Source organism: Eubalaena glacialis, chromosome 12 (genome assembly GCF_028564815.1).
Source record: "Eubalaena glacialis isolate mEubGla1 chromosome 12, mEubGla1.1.hap2.+ XY, whole genome shotgun sequence".
NCBI lineage: Eukaryota > Metazoa > Chordata > Mammalia > Artiodactyla > Balaenidae > Eubalaena > Eubalaena glacialis.
In genome coordinates, this window is record NC_083727.1 from 171,965 (window position 1) to 192,671 (window position 20,707).

The window sequence follows — 20,707 nt, forward strand, 5'->3', positions numbered from 1 at the left end:
TTGGAAAGATCCTATAAAATGAAAATTACACATATAACAGAACACTTCTGGGAAACGATTTTGGCTCTCCTTTCAAAATACTTCTTGCTGTAAAACCAAATGTCAATTCATCTTAATTTGTTTTTGTGATCAGCACCTATTTAGGTTTGAGTATATCACTCACCAACTGAGAGAGTAAGGAAATATTCCTTCAACTTCTCTCCCTACACAATTCCACCTATAAGAAAAATGTTTTGCAGTGCTCAGATCCTTATTTGGTAAATTATAGGCTTGAGTGATGGAAAACAATAGTGACTTGAGAGAATTTAATACATACAAAAACGGAATATAAAAGTTTTAGAAAAGTATTTGTTCTCTGAAACAATAACAAGGGCCACTAAAATAAACCCTAAACCCCCTTTTCTTCAGCTGTCTGTATGTAAAACACTATCTCCTACAAACATGCTTCACCTTTTTCAGATATTAAGAACTCACAGGAAGGAAGGATCTACTTCAACTAATTTTTAGGAGAACTTTGTTTTTTCCTCCCCTCCCATTACGTGTTTTAAGACACCTCCCTTGAAAAAACTTTTTTTCCAGTTAAAATACCTTTTCTTCGCCTCCCCTCCCCAGTTCCTCAAGCCCACCTTCAGTGGTGGGAACAAGACGAGAACTGACTCAAGCAGAGTAGCAAGAGCCCAGCCTTGTTAGTTGGGTGGGTTTCACTGAGTGGTGGCCAGGCGTCAGGCCCTGGGGCCCGGCCCACGACGACCTTTCTTTCTCCCCCTGGCACGGACCCTGAGCAGCGGAGGGGAGCGAGACAGGACGATTTGGCAGACGGGCCCCGGGGAAACCGGTATAATGCCCTTTCCTCAGTTGTTTTAGAACTTTATTAGATACACTGCTCTGGAACCCATGGTAGAAATGAAAATTAGTACGTGTACAGTTCTGGAAAAGTATGTTTCCACAGAGATCAGTATTGGACTTGCATCACATGGTGAACAAATCAGTGATTTATTTCAATCAGGGCTGTCTATACCTGGAATGTTCATCTGCAGAGGCCTGACGAGGTCCGGCTGCCTCAGCGGGTTCCCAGAGTACACAAACCACTCCTTGACAGTGGGGCAGGTGCCGGCACCACCTGAGTAAAGACAGCTGCATCAGTGGACATGCGTGAGTGCCAATTCATCACCAGGCTAACACTGCACCAGACCCACGTCGGCCAGGACCAACTCCACGCTGCTGAGCACAGTGAGTTCTCACATCCAAGGTCACTGAGAGGCCTTGGGCTTCCAGCAGTGGGTCCCCTCCCCTCTGATCTGACGGCCGTCCGTTCATTCCGACAAGAACGATAACCTTGGGAGGGGGGATGGCAGGATCACCTGGGTAAGTGATTATCGGGGGCAGAGAGGTAGCCACGGAGACGACTCCTGCAGCATTCTGCCTTCCTTCCTTCCCACCCTCCCACCATTCCAGAAGACATTTACAGAGAACTGGAGGAACAGGACAGTCCTTTCTGTTCTTAAGTTCACTACTTTACGCAACTATCAAGACTATTGTTATGTCAGACAATTCAGAAAGCTGATAGAAATAATCTAGAATTAAAGGCCTTTCTGTCTGTTGCTGGATTATTAATTGCTACAGAAGTTCAGCTGGCTTCCATTCTTCTACCGTCCTCAGCAGAGCGGAGGTGGCGGAAGCCTGTCCTACTCAGCGTTCCCTCTCAGCCTCTCGAAGCCATCAGAGCCTGGCTCCCCTGCGGCCTCCAGACCCCGTCCGCCCCCAGGGCCCTCACCACAGCAGCCCCGGCCTGGGCCACAAGGGGAACTCCTGGCCCCCCCCAACGCCAGCACCGCCCCGGTGAGAGCAGGCACCTCTTCAGCCTCACCCCCTTTCAAGCCATTCTTCATGTCAATGGGGGCTTTGGGGGTTTTGCTTTTTTAAAAATGAAAATCTGACCAGGTTGATCGCTCTTTCTAATTAAGATCCCCCAATAGCTGCCCAGGGACCAGAAGAAAGTGTGGACCCCGGAGCCCAGCAATCGCCCAGGGCCCCTGAGTTGCTCGGGGGTTGGTGACCGGTTCCTGGGCGGCTGACGCTGCTGGTCTGGACCCCGGAGAACCATGGCTCCGGCTCATGTGCCGTGCTCCACTCAGCTGCAGCCCCCCAGGTCCCCACACTCACCTTGTCTTTTCTTACCTCTGCATTTGGTCCGCACTCTCTTCTCTGCCCCCCACCCCCCAGAGGCCCACTTCCCTTGACAGGCACGTGGTGAACTCCCCCTTTCCCTCACTCTCAGCTTAGGCGTCAGTCCCTCTACTGCGGGCCGGCGCCACCCCCTGCACCCCCCAGCACCCCATGCCTCCCTCCCCCAGTTCTCTGGCCAGAGTCCCGCATGTGCCTGCATATTTCCCGCGCTGCCCACCCTAACTGTGAGCTCCCCAGAGCAAGAACTGTGTCTTCTTCATATAAAACAAGGCCCAGAGCAAATATTCATTAACTGTTAAGTTTAATGAGCAAATTCATCTTAGTCTAAATTTCACACATACCAAAAAATTTTTAAAAAGAAAGAAAATTTGAGAAGTATTCTTAATGTTGTTAAAAACAAAACAATCCACTTTCTATATAACCCTCTTGGCCTAGGTTTTCACTACATTAAAAAACAGCCAACTGAGTGAATACTGTTCTACTCATGCCAAGAGACAAACCTTAGTAGGTTTAGTAACTCACACTCAACCGCTGCCATTAATGAACCTAGCCTGCCAACTGACTCCCTGGGAATCACTAAAACATTCACAAAGCCACACTTCACACTGCGTGGAAATGACCATCTTTCATCTAAAACTGTTCACAGCACAGAGGTTCAGAGTTGACATCTCAAAGTTTTAATTCTAAATAACACACAAAGAAAGTAAAGATTGGTTTCACGATGGGCACTGGTATCCTTTATTTAAAAACACCTGATAGGGGCTTCCCTGGTGGCGCAGTGGTTAAGAATCCGCCTGCCAATGCAGGGGACACGGGTTCGAGCCCTGGCCCAGGAAGATCCCACATGCGGCAGAGCAACTAAGCCCGTGCACCACAACTACTGAGCCTGCGCTCTGGAGCCCACGAGCCACAACTACTGAAACCCGCGCGCCTAGAGCCCGTGCTCCGCAACAAGAGAAGCCACCACAATGAGAAGCCCGCGCACCGTAATGAAGAGCAGCCCCCCGCTGGCCACAACTAGAGAAAGCCCACGCGCAGCAACAAAGACCCAATGCAGCCAAAAATAAAGAAATAAATGAATAAAAATTAAAGAAATAAAATAAAATAAAAACACCTGATAGACCTTCTGTTATTTCCTTTCTTGTTAAGACCCAGGGAAGTCATCTTTTGGACAAATATTCCAAGAGAAATGCCACACAGTATCAGTCGTTCAGCTGCAATCCAGGAGCAAACAGCTGCCCATCGAGACGAGTCCAGTAGGAGCCGTGAACCCACCTCTGCATCAGGCCCGGCAGAGAAAACAGGCCCAAGGCCAGCACCAACACCAAGATCTCTCTTCCCTCAAAATTTAGACCACCACTGACGCCCAATCCCCTCTTTCCTCATTATTTTGACCAGCACTGACACCAAATTCCGTCTTTTCTCCATAATTTAGACCATTGAGGGTTAAGTGAATATTTACAAAGTATTTCTTAATTAACAAAAGAAGGGAAGCTTTTGCTTTTACAATAAAATGATTAACTGACATCTGATGAGTTTAACTGACTAGGTCTCAGAACAACAAACTATGTTGCTTAAAATGCAGTACTTACAGCTATCTACTTACAGAGCCTTGAATAGGAAACTCTTAATTTTCAAATAAAGTTAACTAGCCAGAGCATAAAAGTTCAATCAGAACTGCTGATCTGAATTCTCATTCCCTAAACAACATTTTATAAATTGTGGGGAAGGACACAGGAAAAGAGGGATAAAAACAAGCATCTTCTCTGAAGTGGAGGGCAGGTGTCTGCAGGTTCTTCTGCGTCCTGCCCTCACCTGGTGAGCTGCCCGGTGACAGAGAACCCTCAATACGCCTTCGTTTCCTCCTTCTGCCAGAAGAGGGTAAAAAGGCAGTGCAGAGCAGCTAGAAAATGCTATCAACATGGCAGAGTAAGTCTGTAGTCTGGATAAGGTCTCTGTCCAGACCTAAACATTCATTTGGAAGCATTTTCACTGTTAGTTCAGACTATGCCTACCACAGACACAGTTACAGCCCACTCCTTCTAAAAGCCACAGCCGGATGCAAAGTGTTACCTGAAATCTTCTTAAAATAAAAATAAATGCATTTTGCTTGAAAATCCTATAGTTCAGCACATTCTCTGGGGTACCACATAATTTCAGAGGTTTTAATCTGGTATGCACTTTGAAACAACAGCAGGAATGTTTGCAATAATTTGGTTTGTCTGAATTAAAATAACCTTCTTAAATGCCTACACATCAAGAAAAAGAGAAGAGGAAATTGGTTTTGGTAATTCCTAAAAGAAAAGGTTGATTTTCTCACTTGAACTTCCAATTTGCTAGGCTCTGAGTTCAAAAGAGCAAAGTAAAAACTCAAGTAAAATTTCTTTACTAGTTTTACTCTCTATTCACGCTATAACATTTTATATGGAAAACAGAAAAATAGCATAATCAAACTTGTTCTTCTGCTATTCCCAAAGGACAGACACATTATACTGCTTTATAAAAGCTTCTAGTATAACTAAGACATTTTCCCCTGCGAGCAAAACTGTGGAACTGTCTACACGTCCAACCGCTCTCCCATAAAAACTCTTGATTATGCCAACACACAGACTCTCAACAGTGCCCACTCCTCCCACACAACCTGGAGGGTCTGGGAGCACTGGGAGGGGAAAGACAATGAGCAGAAGCAATGTCAACTCTCACCACTCAGATGCTGGGGTTTCCACGTTTGGTAACAATCCTCCAGGCTTTAGAAAGTATATACGTGTCCTTATGATCCTGTAATATGTTTTATATTGCTGGTTTAATCTATAATTATGTGTGGCTTTAGTCCTTAAAAAAATAGAAAAACTCTCCATTCTTTTTTGTATACATTTGAAAAAAAAAGTCACCTTTTAGGTCAACCTCTAGGACTTGGATGAGCTGATGGCCTACAGGCGCTTTGTAAAGGTGCCACACGGATGACATGACTCCCTAACCGCCCATCACAAGACCATCATCCTCCTGCAACTCCCATGGATTCCTAGAATGTCTGCTAAGTGAAAACGAGGAGAGAATGACAAGGAAAAAGGACAGTTAACCTCAATTGTTAAAGACTGCCATAGGTGTGGGCTCTTCTCCAGAGCTGCAAACCAGTGAGACAAGAGGAGGAGAGCAGAACAGAATCTGCCTTCTTGCATCTTTCTGAGTTCCTTCTATTTCCTAAAATATATCAAGTTTTACGGTGATTTAACCTAATTTTATCATTAGGGAGACTGCAAAACGGAGACAGAGTTAAAATCCGTGGTAAGAATGGGTATGAAGCCAAGGATGGGCTGAGGTCAGAGTTGATTTCAGGGTTTCTCCCTACTTTTGGCCATGATGCCATTGAGCTGTCTAAATACCATATATTCAACTATATAAAATACATGTAGGAGTGACAGCGACCAACCACTCCCTAAAGAGGCACCCTCCAACATTCCAGATGAACTGGAGTATCCAACAGATCCATTATCCAAATCTTGCCCATAATTAGGAACTCTGAAGTATGAAGCCATCAATTCGGTGCTGTGCTTTGGTTCAGACCTCCAGGGTCCACAGCTGTACACCTGCAGGAGCCCTGGTGCTGAGAGTCGATGACCGTGGAGTTAAAGGCACCTTTGATTCTAAACCTCACTCCAAATGAGTGGGCTCCTGCCTGCCAGTCAGACGGGGCTTAGAGACAGCTGCTTACCTAGTGGGATTTGAGAGACCATCGCTCTCCCTCCCCTCCCGTGTCTGAAATTCAACCATTAGGGTAATCCTTTTCTAAGGAATGCCTTGCTAAACGCAAGTACTCCTGAAAAGGTAACATTTTAAACACACACTCAACACACATATATCGGTCACCTAATTCACCTGAGAAATCCGCCAAGTGCGGCAAAATGCCCCCTGAACAGTCCCTGCTCTCTCAGCCTAGTGGGGACGAGGGCCACTGGACAACACCCACGTGAACAGGGTGCAAGTACAAACTGTAATAAGCTTAAGAATGAAAAGCACAAAGCATCTTCAGAGAGGAAATCAATTTTGATGATGGCGTAAGGGAGGAATCTGGGGGAGTTAGTTTTCAAGGGCATGAGGGATAAAGAGAACTGATCGGAAGGATGGGTCATTTGTAAACATGTGGAGGGACCTGGAGTCTGTCATACAGAGTGAGGTAAGTCAGAAAGAGAAAAATATCGTAGATTAACGCATATATGTGGAATCTAGAAAAATGGCACAGATGAACCTATTTCCAGGGCAGGAACAGAGACGGAGACGTAGAGAATGGACATGTGGACACAGGGGTGGAAGGGGAGGGTGGGACGAATTGGGAGATTACGATTGACATATATACACTACCATGTGTAAAAGAGATGGCTAGGGCTTCCCTGGTGGCGCAGTGGTTGAGAATCTGCCTGCCAATGCAGGGGACACGGGTTCGAGCCCTGGTCTGGGAAGATCCCACATGCCGCGTGGCAACTGGGCCCGTGAGCCACAACTGCTGAGCCTACGTGTCTGGAGCCTGTGCTCCACAACAAGACAGGCCGCGACGGAGAGAGGCCCGCGCACCGCGATGAAGAGTGGCCCCCACTCGCCGCAACTAGAGAAAGCCCTCGCACAGCAATGAAGACCCAACACAGCCAAAAATAAATAAATAAAATAAAATAAATTAAAAAAAAAAAAAAAAGAGATAGCTAGTGGGAACCTGCTGTATAGCACAGGGAGCTCAGCTCAGTGCTCTGTGATGACCTAGATGGGTAGGATGGGGGGTGGGGTGGGAGGGAGGTCCAAGAGGGAAGGGATATAGGTATACATATAGCTGATTCACTTCGTTATACAGCAGAAACCAACACAACATTGTAAAGCAATTACACTCCAATAAAAAAAAAAAAAAAAAAAGGATGGTCTGAGCCAGAAAAATAAATTTTGTATTTTTCAACATGGATTTGGTTTTTAAAGCAATGCAAGGGAATGAAATCACCTGTGGATAAAGGGGACAAACCCAGCTTTGATGGCCTCCCACCAACAGAGCCACAGAGAACAGGAGCCAGGCCAGCAACCTGAGGCTTCCAGCAGGAATTCAACGGTCCAGGAGGAGCTTCAGGAGGGAGAAGAGAAAGGCCCTGATGGAGAGAGGAAGGAGAGAGGGACACTTCCTCAAAAAAGCTGAGGATGAAGTGGTGAAATGTTCCCCAAATGCAGGAAAAACAAACCAGGAAGTAGAAGATGAAGAAACAGAACATCAGACCAGAAAGTGCAACATCTCTTAGCAGTTCCAATAAAGGAAAACGGACATATGGATGGGATAAAAATGTATAAACATGCAGGATAGAACTCTCCAAGGGGAAAACAGTCACAAAAAAGGAACAAGAACCACACTCGCACTCAACTCCGTCAGCACCCAGAACACTAGAAGAGGGTGGGGTTGGCTGAGACAGGGCAGTCGTGCTGACGACTCTTCCCTCTCCAACAACTCTAGGAGCCACCACATTCTCGAGTGGACACTTTTTATCTTGAGGCACCGTGCAGACAGCAGCCTAGGGCGGGACAGCCCGGCAGAACAAGCCACTCTGAGAGGACGAGGCTGCCGTGACAGTAGGGGCTGCAGGCAGAGCCAGGAGCCGGTGCCGTGCAGAGAGGGCTCCAGAAGTCTGCTGAGGGGCACGCTCGAGGTCCTGGCGGGTCCAGGGCAAAGCTCAGTGAGGCCAGATGAGACAACCATGGGGAGCCCTGCTGACCGACCCGCGAGCTGCACAGGGCTCCGCGACACGGGGCCCCCTGAGGCCAGCGTGCAGAGACGCTGTCAAACACCGGCACTAGGGTGACAGCCCAGGAAGGCCCAGCCTCAGGAGCAGGGCCACTCTACCTCCTGAAATTCCCTATAAGGCAAGCCCTGAAAGGATTAGGTAAATGAACTGCCTGACAGGACAGAAATCAAGACCCTTCACAGATCCAAAATCTTCTAGAATACAATAAAAATTACTGGACATCAGAATAAGCAGAAATATGTGGACCCATTATAAGGAGGAAAAGTCAATAAACAGACACAGGCCCAGCAATGACAGGGATGATGGAATTAGTAGACAAGGACTTGAAAACAGCTATCGTGAACAAGTTTAAGTATTTAAAGGAAAACATGAAGACAGGGAAGAAAGAAATGGAAGATTGTTTTAAAAAGCTGAAAAACACAATATCTGAAATGACAATTTCACCGGATGGGTTACCAGCAGATTAGACACTGCAGAGGAAAGACGCTGTAAATGCGAAAACAACAACAAGAGTGACCCAAATTGAAGCACAGAGAGAAGAGGCATAAAAATGAGCCTTGGTGCCTGAGGGACGCTGTGAGGTGTGAACCAGGCACGTAACTGAAGGCCCAGAGTGATAGGTGAGAGAGAGATTGAAAAAGTTGAGCACCGTTTCATGGAACGTTGTTTTCTAAGTCAATAGGGAATAGAAATGGACCCAAAGAGCTCAAGAGTTGCAAGCAGAATAAACAGAGAGGAAACGACTCCAAAGCTCAGCTTAAACAGTGGCTGAAAACCAGAAATCAAGAAGAAACCCTAAGGACAGCCAGAGAATAACACACTTGCAACCTGTGGACACAACAGTCAGAAGGACCATCGTCAACTCATGAGAAACACAAGCCAGAGACAACAGAATGACACCCTGAAAGTGCCCAACAAAAATACCTAAAATTCTACATCCAGCAGAATTATATTTCTGAAATAAAGAGGAGCAGAAATGGTGCACACAGAAGATCTCATCTCACCTATTAACTCCTTTAAAAGACAACTGACTGGGACTTCCCTGGTGGCACAGTGGATAAGAATCTGCCTGCCAATGCAGGGGACACAGGTTCAATCCCTGGTCTGGGAAGATCCCACATGCCGAGGAGCAACTAAGCCCGTGCGCCACGACTACCGAGCCTGCCCTCTAGAGCCTGCGCGCCACAACTACTGAGCCCACATGCCACAACTACTGAAGCCCGCACGGCCTAGAGCCCGTGCTCCGCAACAAAAGAAGCCACCGCGATGCAATAAGAAGCCCGCACACTGCAATGAAGAGTAGCCCCAGCTGGCCACAACTACAGAAGTCCTGCACGCAGCAACAAAGACCCAACGCAGCCAAAAAAATAAATAATTCTTAAAAAAAAAAAAAAAAAAAGACAACTGACTGTTCAAAGGAAGGGTTGGAAAACTTGGCACATAGGCCAAATCTGGCTTGCTTGCTTTTATACAGTCTGAAAGCTAATAATGCTTTTCATATTGTTTTAAATGATTGGAAAATTATCAAAAGAAGAATTTTCTGTGACACAGACCAATGACATAAAATTCAAATTTTGTGACACGGGAAAACTAGATAAAGCATCACTGGCACAGCCACGCCCTTCTGGACGTAGGTCCATGGCACTTGACTCAGCAGGGCTCAGCACTTGTTACAGACTGTGGGGCCCTCAAAGCCTAAAATATTTATTATCATCTGGTCCTTCACAAAAAAGTTTGCCAACCCATGGTTTAAAGTAAAAATAAGAATCGTGTGTTATGGGGTTCAAAACATATGCATAATCTCAAAAGGTTACCTACTATCTTTCCACTTATGTGACATTCTCAAAATGACCAAAATGTTGAGTTGGAGGACAGACTAGTGGTCACCAGGGGACAGGGACAGAGGGCAGGGTACAAAGGGGCAGCATGAGAGAGTTCCCCTGTGGTGATGGACCATTCCTGTACCTTGACATGGGATAAAACTGCAAAAAACTATACACATACCAAATGAATGGGTGGACAAAATGCTGAAAAGTGAATAATGTCTATAATCTAGTTAACAGTACTGTACCAATGTCAAATTCCTGGCTTTGATATTGTACTTTATTATATAAGATGTCATCTTTGGAGAAGTTGGGTGAAGGGTACATGAAACCCTATGAGCTATTTTTTGCAACTCCCTTGAGTATGTAATCATTTAAAGAGTTTTTAAAATATACAGAATAGCAGGGAGAATGCAAGTACACTGTTGTAAGGTTTTTACAATACACATTACGTGGTATGATACTGAAGTCAAATTGTGACATGTTAAAGACATATATTATAAACCTTAGAAAAACTGCTAAAAAAAAAAAGCAAACAAAAACAGGTAAATCTAATAATCCAAGTCCAATAATAAGCCAATATAAAACAAAATACTAAAAATTATTCAATTAATCCAAAAGAAGTCAGAAAAGGAGACTATAAGGGAAAAAAGAACAGAGCAAAGAGCAAAATGAAGACTTAAACCCATGAAGACATTACATGTACTGTCAATAAGTACAATAAGTGTAAATGGCCTAAACAGTCCAATTAAAAGACAGAGATTGAAAGACTGTATATACTGCTTAAAAGAGACATACTTTAAATATAAAGAAATAGTTTAAAAGTAAAAGGATAGAAGATACACCATAGTCATAAGAAAACTGGGGTGTGTATACTAGTATCAGACAAAGCCAGCTTCAACATAGGGAATATGATCAGATTTTCTAAAAAAGGGAAATCTCATAATGTTAAAGGAGCCAATTCATTAAGAAACATACACTCCTCTATGTACATTCACTAACAACAGAACCTCAAAAACATCTGAAGTAAAAACTAACAGAACTGAAGGGAATAAATAAAAACATCCACAACAGTATCTGGAGATTTCAACACTCTTTTCTTAAAAACTACTAACAAGCTGACAGAAAGTCGGTGGAAGACTCTCATAGCCCTCTTCACAATACTGGCATTTATAGAACACCGCGCTCAACTGTAGAAAAGACATCTCTTTTAGGTGCATGTGCAATAGTAAGCCAAGCCAAGCAAACAGCACAGAATACGCTTTATTATATTCATCATAAATAAACCTGCAACAGCAGCTTTTTATGTTTACATCCTAATAAAGTAGACTTCATGTAGAAAGCCAAAAAGTTGAGAAAGAAAAGTGAGGATCAGTTGTGAAGATAAGTTCAATCTGAGTAATTTTCCTGTTATTGTGGTTGTCTAATAAAGTTATCTCTATGGCTGTCAATAAATTGCATTAAGAAAGTATGAAATTTAAGTTATGAAGTTTATACATTTTATCCTCATTTAACAAAATACTCTAAAAATAATTCTAGGCCAATATTATTCTATAACATAAAATTTTTTCATGATGAAGATATCTTTTCTTTAATCATCGGAGTCAATGTGCCATCATTCATGCTAAGAAAGAGTATGGGCAGAGAACCATAAGAAAAATAGAAAAATTATTTCAATAATATTTGGTTTCAAAGTTCACATAGGTTCTTCTGTTTCTGTCTTCAAATCAGCTTAAACATCTTTCTCATGTCCTCCTTAGGCCACATCAGTGTTTGAACTCTCACAGCACCTATGGGAGAAGGCAGCACATGCTGGGTGGTGCTGGGAATCTAATAAAATCTGGGTGCAAAGAACCTGCCACTCCCTCCGCCCAAAAAAAGAATAATCACAACACTTCAATCTGATGATTCTATCACCACCTTTAGATTATGTAAATGTTTCCTTTCTGGAATAATATTAATAGTCATGTTGGTAGGTTTGGAGATAATGGAGTTTAGGCAAATGGGCCACAGACATCCTTTCACCAGGACTTTTCTGCTTCAATCCTTGCCCTGATAGTAGTGTGCTAGACTCTGTTTTTCATCCCAGCACCATCCGATCAGACCATGATGTTCCAGCAGCCTGCCTCAGGTCAGCAAAGCCTTGCACAGAGGTAACTGCATGCATTAAGCATCACTAGTCTGTGCTACAGTGCTCTCCGACACTCCCAATGCCCCCAGACTGTTCCTAACAGAGGGTTACAGGGTCTGATTAATTTTATTCCTGGTGTTAAAGGTCCTCCCAATTTTACTGGCTTAGCCATGGACAGTCCTCTCCTTATATTCTTTGTTCCTACTGTGCAATTGAAATACAGATTGAAAAACATAAATTTAATCACAAAAACTCCAAAGGAAAATTTTGTTTATATTTTAAAATATGATGTACTAGATTATATACAATCATTTTACGAAACTCACATTTTGAGGGAGAGTAACTAGACGCTGTCTTCTAATAATAAACACACCTTATACTCCTACGGGACGAAAGGGTTTTCACATTTTTTAAAAAGCACGAATTCTTTTAAGGCATAAAAATACAACATTTTAGGGACTTCCCTGGTGGTCCAGTGGCTAAGACTCTGTACTTCCAATGCAGGGGGCGTGGGTTCAATCGCTGGTTGGGGAAATAAGATCCCATACGCTGTGCGGCCAAAAAAAAAAAAAAACCTCGACATTTTACAGAAACAATGCACTTCTCTTTTAATGAATACTGGTCAACTGCTTGCTAATTAGATATAGACGTCCCAAGGCATTTACCCTTTATTCTGCACAGATGTGAGTGGCATTCTCCATTACAGATTTCACAGAGAAACAAACCCCAAGTCCTGAAAGAATGCACTCTACTTTGTCTGGCCAGTTCTCAGAATTCAGCTCCATGAACACAGTCACTGCGAGACCATGACTCACCTCTGCCATCCCCCAGCAAGAGGGAGTACACCCGCTGCCGCACTGGGCGGTAGACAAAGGCCTGGCTGGGCAGAGCTTGGTCCATCGCGTCCTCCAGGCTGTTGCTGCATTCGACCTCCCCGCTGCTCATGACGTTGTACACCAGGTAGCTCTCTGCCTGGACGTGATGTGCCCTGGCGACCTGCCGGAAATTTAAATGCAACTGGTTTCTCGTTGAAAACAAAACAGTGACCTTTAATAGGAAATCCAACGCCTCTAAGGGCTCAGAAATAGAGTAACTGTCACTTGGACTCATGACGTCAAGCTGGCCTCTGTGCTTCCTTTCCTTTGGGTTTCCAGCTCAAAACCTTCTATTACCCCTCTTCCTCCTCCTCCAATTTCCAACCACCCACCAGACTTGTCATACTTCCTTCTGCCGTCATTCATCATCCTGTCCACCTGACAGGGAGAGATGCTACCCAGGGCTCCAGCCGCCCCCGCCAGTCTCTCCTCTCTCCAACCCACCCTTCATCCCAGCGATACTCTGCCTTCCTGGAAACAGAGGCCCAATCAATACCTCCTCAAAGCATCTGGCCGGCTACCACAGATTCTTCAGCCTGAGAGTCAAGGGAGGCCCCGCGGAGGCCGCCATCTCCTTTCCCGCGTACACCATTGCCCCTCGTGGACTCTCTGGGGCCCAACCTCCACGGTTCTGCAAGAACCCTCCCTGTGCTCCGGGAAACTGACCTCTTTCAGCCCTTCCCAACCAGCCACTTCCCAGTCTCTGCCCCTTTGAGGTTCCCCTGAAGCGTCATCTCTCCATAACCCTGTCATCCTCTTTGAGCAGCAACTCACCTACCCCTGGCCTGATGGGCTCAACTCACATTTACCCTACACTGGTTACCTGGCCTTACTTCTCCTATGAAACCATAAACTCCTTGGGATTAGAAACTGCATCACGTTCATTCAACTGTTCAGGAATTTTTTACTGAGCAGAAACTATGCACTGGGCACTCATTTCTTTCTACTTCGAATGCAGCACAGTGGCAGCACATGGTAGGTGATGAGATGGATGATTTAAATGGATACCACTTTCTCATTCAATGAGTAGTTAAGATCAGATGGCCTATAATATCCTCCATACAGGTTTCATGTTCCTGCAAAAGCATTCTTATTACTGTAGGAATAAATTCATCTAGATTACTCTTCAGAATTTAAATCCAGCCTACCACTAATGGCCCTAAAAATGTGCTGACAATAACCTGGAACATCAAAACCTCTGTGTGTCAGTGTCCCCGTTATTCATACGCATGAAGCAGCTCAGTCACGCCCATTCGTTATTGTAGACTTGAGTCCTAATCCCTTTAACTCCTCACTTCCTTCATATGTAAAATAGGTTTAACAAAGGTGCTGACCTCACGGAACTATTGTGAGGATTAAATGTGTTAATATACGAGGCTGGCACATAGTGCATGGCCAATAGGTGATAACTTCTGCTCTCAGGCTGGACATACTCGAGTGTCTATCTCATGGCTAAAATTTCTTTCAATCAGGATGGCAGACAAGCTAGCAACTTTAAGGTCAGCAAGGATTCCAAAAGAGTTATTACTTGATGCTCTAACCAATCAAAGATCATTAGAAGTAACCTATTTCTCTATAATGCCCCTTTTGATACAGAATCTATCAGAAACAATATGGCTAGATATTTCATGATCCTTTTATGGCAGAATACCTTCTAATTTATTCTCCTATTCCCTCTTCCATTTCTTACTCTTTTTTTATTTCAAAAGAGTTAGTATTTTGACAAATTTATGTATATAGCTATAATAAGTTATATTCATCCTACCAAGAAATCTTCAATTTCGGCAACTCTATAGAAATTGAGATGTAACGTTCTTTTCTGGGTATACACAGGGTTTTCAGAGAAGTTCTCTACAAGCATAATATTAATTCATTAATTAGCTCATCACCTCAGCATCTTTTTATCTCTGCCCTTAACTGCAGATATTATATAGCATTCCACACTTGGAAAACCTTTACCATATGCACCTAATCTGAAAATTCTAAAGCAAGAATTCAGTTTATCCAACAGTGTGTAACTCTGGAGGAAAGAGCAATGGTTGTGGGGGTGTACTCAGGTAATTGCTGCATTCAGCAACTTTGCACCTAAGGATTTCTAGGGTGACTATGTGTGGTCAAAATGCACACATCTGAATTTTGGTTACCTACTGACAGGGCTGGAAGACTCCATTGCAAAAAAATTTTTAAGGAAAAATTAAGGGAAACTTAAGAAACTTCAAAATTGTTTTCAAAGGTATCACTAAGCTCAATAAATGCGAGTGTCACTGGAACAGCACACTATCTGCCCTTACCCTCCCCCCACTCCCGCACCGGCAGACAGGCCTACCAGATTCTCCGGCCTCTTCCCATCCCAGGCTCTTTCTGCCAAACCTCCTGAAAGAGCAACCCCATCCCCAGCTCCTGCCTTTTTTGCCTCCAAATTGCTCCCCAAATCCCTGTAATCTGAACTCCCCCAGGCCCCTGGGTGACCACAGCTCTCTGAGGCCACCCAACCCTCCTATGTGCCAATAGCCATTCTCTGCTGTGTACCCAATGTTTCAAAAAACAAAGACCTGATCTCACCACACCTCTGCTTGATAGCCAATGCCTCCTTAAAGAGTGTAAGAACTAAGTCCTGAACTCTTTCAGCGCACACGTGCTACCCTTGGCAGTCAGACCCAACCTGTCCGCACTCCCCTTGCAGGAGACTGGGTGAGATGACCAGGACGCCCATGAGCACAGCGGAAGCCCAGGTGGGTATGGGGTGGGTGTGGCGAACGAGCCAGGGTGCGTGACGAGGAGCCCAGACGGGACAGGTGCAAGGCGTACACAGACGGGAGACCGGGGCGGGAGTCGGGGACTGGCAGGGGCCAGGGCAGAAGAGAATGAGCAGAGAGGGCCTGGATGGCGCTGTGGATGTGGCAGGTGATCGCTCCGTCAGAGTCCTGGGCTGGCTGAGAAGCAGACACCACCGCCTCTCGAATGGGACTCAGAGCAGGGGGGTTCCCTTACAAACTCTTCCACTTTCCTGCTTCTAGACTACTGACCATGACTGTGTCACCTCTCTAAGCGCCAATGAACTTCTAGACCAGCAGGGAAGGCGGCTGTGATCTTGTAAAACGTCAAAGGCTTGGGTTCAACCCCGGGGTCTGCCAAGCACTAGCCGTGTGACTACTGCAGGCCATGTCACTTAACCTTTCACACCTGTGTCCTCACCCGCGCGTCTAGCAACAGAGCTGTGCAATGATTAAAGGAGACACAGTGAGGAACGCCTTCTGGGAACCATGAGCAACTACATAGAGATGTGTCATTGGAGAACCACCTGAGTAACCAAACTGAACACGTGCAAGTCGAGCCCAGGTTTAGTTCTGTCCTTCCTCTATGCTCTTCTCCTTCTTCCTCATCAGATGACTCCTCATTCTCTGCTGAGGCCCACCCGTCCCCGTGCTGTCATGTTCTACCCGTGTCCCACTGCCTGGCAGCACCTCCATGTGGAGGTCCACTTCTAACCTTCCTCCAATGTCCACCCACATTCTTTTTCCTCTAAAAAGCAGTTAGGAATGCTTCCCGGTAGAATAAATTTCTTAACTTCTTAACACTTTTTCACCTACAACTCCCGTAAAACATGTATCACATTCTACCTCTTAGCTCCTCTGCTACAATATATGTAACAGAGAAAGAGGGGAAAGACTTTGCAGACAGGAGAACCCTTGCAGTTGTACAGGAGGGAGGGAAGAAGTCACTAGAGAAAACCTAAAGATGCAAGAGACAGAGAACATCCCCTCTGAGACTGAACTAGCAGCCCCTACCAGACAGACAGCAGGACAGGACAAGGGGCTTGGCAGTGACAAGGACAAACAAGGTCCTGCCCTCACAGAACCGCCCCATCTAGCAGGAAAGACAGGAACCAAACTCGACATTCCAGGGGCACGTGCTGCAAATGTCAGGCACACACACACAGGGTGGGCAGTCAGGGGGCTTCTTGGCGTGTGTGGTGGAAAAGCCGAGCAGGCGTCGACTGGCGGAAGGGGGCAGGAGAGCCGTCCAGGAGGGCAAAGAGCGCATGCAAGGCTGCAAGCAGCCGAGGGGCAGACAAAGGTGGAGCCGCAGGTGGCGGCTGGGTGATGGCTGCCAGCCTTGCTCCGGTGACTGTGTCCCTCCTAAGAGCTATGGAATGCAAGTAAGGGCTTTATTTGTGTGTGCAGCATGACAAATGGACGGGAAGGGGCAGAAGTCTGTTTAGGAAGAGCGCTCAGAGATGACTGCAGTCACTCACACCAGCGGTATTTTGGCCTAGGGTGGTAAGAGCCACTGAATAGATCAAAGTAACAAGACTTGGGAGAGACTGGTTATGAAAAATGGGAGAGATGGTTCCCAGGTTTTTAACTTGTGCAAGATGGTGACAGTCAAGGCCAGAAACAATGAAAGATTGTGGTCATGTTTGGTTCTACACTTGCTGAGATGCCTCGGGGCATTCATGTGGACATGCACCTTCTCTGTAACCCAAGGAGAACGAGAGGATTCAATGAGATAAAATACACGCACTGCACGTAGACAGAACCTACACGCAGCAAGCAGTTAATAAACAGTGGCTCTCCTTCAAAAACGATCAAGGCTCTATATTACCTTCAGGACTATGTCCAAATTCCTAGCATGGCATGTACTAAAATCCACCATCTGGCTGCAGTCTATCTTTTCCAACTGTTTTCTCCTTACTTAGCCCTTCAAACCCCATGCCTCAGCTACCTGCCCCAGAACTGTGCCCGAGGGGACAGATTCTACACGCCAGCCCTCCAGCGCTCCCACAGACCCCATCTTCACCTGTTCACAGCGAATCTCAGGCCCCATGAAGGCCTGGCTTCCGTTATCCCTCCTCTGGGAGCTTCTCTCTGTACTTAACCCACAATGATTACTCTCTTTCAAATTTCGAGCACTCTCTCGGCAACAGTGATGTAACAACGTGAGACAGAGTTTATAATGTGGGTTTTCACATGTATTGTATCTTACTTCCTAGCTAAATTCCAAGGGTTCTGTTCTGTGTCCGCCCCCCCCCCCCGCCCCCACCGCAGTGTCTTAACCACTGCAGGCAGTCAATAAATATTCACTGGCAAATCTATCAGTGGGTACACTTTCAATCATGACATATTAGATTTGGGTGGGCACATCTACATACCTTTAAGATTTCAGGATCCGAAACCATAGTTACTTGTTGCTTGACTTCAGGCCCCATATTTACAGGATCTTCTTGTTTAATTTCAGGGTTTGTACACAGCGGTGCTTCTAGGTTAAATTCAGGGTCCATACCTACAGGTAATTTCTGCTTGGATTCAGGGTGTGTGCATAAGAGAACTTCCTGCCTGGATTCAGGGTGTGTACATAAGGGAACTCCTTGCTTGGGTTCAGGGCTGGTGTACATGGGAACTTCTTCCTTGGATTCAGGGTGTGTACCCATGGGAACTTCTTGTTTGGATTCAGGATCTGTGTACATGGGAACCTCTTGTTTGGATTCAGGGTGTGTACACAAAGGAACTTCTTGCTTGGATTCAGGGTCTGTGTACATGGGAACCTCTTGTTTGGATTCAGGGTGTGTACACAAAGGAACTTCTTGCTTGGATTCAGGGTCTGTACACATGGGAACTTCTTGCTTGGATTCAGGGTGTGTACACACGGGAACTTCTTGCTTGGATTTAGGATCTGAACTCATGGATAGTACCTGCGTGTCCAAAGTTACTACACCTTTAGGTTTTTGGAAAAACCATGGAGATTTCTGTCCTGGCAAAAGATATGATGCCATTCCTTTATAAAAAAGAGCTTTGTTTGGCCCCAAAGGTAACATCTCTTCCAGCTTCTTCTCACCTTGATGCAACCGAAGAACTTTACATATGTGGTCTGCTACAGCTAAGATAATGTTACCTTTTTTGTCAAAGTTCTCTTTCACAGAGGTATAAGAAGACAAGCACTTGTAACGAAAGCTTTCGAACATGCCTTCTGGGATGATGTCGTTGCCAAGCAGGCAGGCCAGGAGAGGAAGGTCGGACAGGCTGAGACCCAGGCTCTGACAGAGCTTCTCTCGGCAGAGCATGACGGTGTCCAGACTGTCCAGGGAGAGCTCACTGATGGAAAAGTAGGGACAGGTGTCATAAACTAAATAGTCAGTGTCTTCTCCAAGAATCCCAAGACAGTGGTTCCGGAGGCCGTAGGAAGCCACCTCATAGTCGGCCTCCTGTAACGAACACAGAGTTTCCTGACCCAGGGCCTTCAAAGCAAACTGAGTGAATATGGCCAGCCCTGAGGGAATGAAGAACATGTTTCTGCCAGGCTGCTCCCTGTGGGACTTGATGTAATGGAAGATCTTGGCTATCTCCCTGTTGTTCTTGAGTCTTCGTTTCACCCACTCGTCTCTCTTGGACTGCTCCACCATGCCATCAAAGAAGAATACCAACTTGATGCCAACAGCTGTAAAGGTGTTCACAAATTCTCGCAAAGAAGAAAAGTATTCCCGCCACTGGCCACCACAGATCCAAGATTCCGGCGTGTACCAGTATCTGAGGCAACACATGGCGTCGACCACAATGGTAGGAGTCCCTCCAGGGTGCCTGCTTCGGTGGTGCTCTGCCAGCTCTCTGAAATTTACTGCCATACATATATGTGGGCAGCTACTTCCCACAAATCCATGTAAGCCTCTCACACCCATAACTGACCTCCTGGAAAGGATCTGGAAAGGAAAAGAAATGAGTACTTATGGCGTTATCTCCAGACATATGGCGCCTTTCAGAGCAAACACAGACAATATTTAACATTCACTCCCTGTCTCCAGCATGACACAGAGCACGTCACGCTGGTCAGGAGCCTGAAGAGGCTTCCCCGGACACACCCGTGGGGCTGCACCTGTGAGTGAGGTGCTGAGTCGGACTTCCACCAGGACAGCACAGGGCAGCACTCTTTTAAGATTGTCACTAAGACTATTATTCAAGAGATTTCTCAACAAAGTTCGAAAACAGGTTAACGATTTCAAAGAAGTAATACTGCCCATCTAGGAGCTCAAACAGAAGTTAATTTTGAAAACCTAAAATGTAAAATTGGTACGTGCAGCACTGATGTTTCTCAAAATAATTGTGCTGAGTGAAAGCTGGACCAAGGAGTGCACACTGCATGATCCCACTTACGTAAAAGCCTAGCCCACTGGGAGCTGAGCTGCCCGCAGTGGCGAGAGCCCTGTGGTCGCCCGCAGTGGGGCAGGAGGAGACAGGGACTGACAGAGCGGAGACAGGGTGATGGGACACATTCACCACCTTGGCTGTGGGGATGGTGTCACGGGTGAACGCATGCTCAACCTCTCGAATCATACACTGTACATACATGCGGTTTCCTGTGCGTCAAGTGCATCTCAATAAAGGTGTTAAAAAGAAAACTACGTGAAAATTCACTAGGCCAAATGCAGCAACATTTGAGGTAGTGACTGACTGACTTTGGATGGAAAACTGCCCATTCTAAAATGTAAAAACACACAAAATAGTTCAAAGGGTCAGAATTCACACTCTGGAAAAAAATCTAAGCAGAGTCCTTTATGTAATAAGTATGATGTCCTTACGCATAATAAAAGGTGTAATATAGCCAGTAACATCCATCAGTAGTCAGACATCTTTTATCTTAACGGCCTATTCTTTTCATCAGGGCTTCCCATCCTCCGATAAAACAAAACAAAAAAACCCTTATTATGCAAACAGCAGCACAAGAGCGAATGGTGCCTCTCCCAGGCTGGGGACTGAGGGCCGGAGCCCCAGGCTGCCCACGCACAGCAGTAACAGGTCCTGCCTGTGCCCACTGCCTGCCAGACAGCGCTGCGCACTCAAGGCACATGTCTCCACTCTTCACAACAACCCTGGCGGGTAAAAAACTATTAGCCCTATTTCAGTAAATAAATTACTAGGCTGGGAAAAGGCC

General features: G+C 45.7%; 1 protein-coding gene across 8 annotated transcripts in view; it reads right to left on the reverse strand.

Moving 5' to 3' along the window:
* The window catches only part of FAM120B (family with sequence similarity 120 member B), an 84,919-nt gene that overhangs the window by 54,446 nt on the left and 9,766 nt on the right, over positions 1 to 20,707 (reverse strand). For all 8 annotated transcript variants that reach the window (XR_009702919.1, XM_061207311.1, XM_061207306.1 and 5 more), the window contains exons 2-4: positions 17,937 to 19,478; positions 12,725 to 12,905; positions 1,019 to 1,120 (exon numbers count right to left, since the gene is read on the reverse strand). Coding sequence is in view for 7 of the 8 variants with exons in the window: in XM_061207311.1 (XP_061063294.1) it covers positions 1,019 to 1,120; positions 12,725 to 12,905; positions 17,937 to 19,457 (1,804 nt within the window). In the remaining variant the exon portion in view is untranslated. The remainder of the gene's footprint in view (positions 1 to 1,018; positions 1,121 to 12,724; positions 12,906 to 17,936; positions 19,479 to 20,707) is intronic.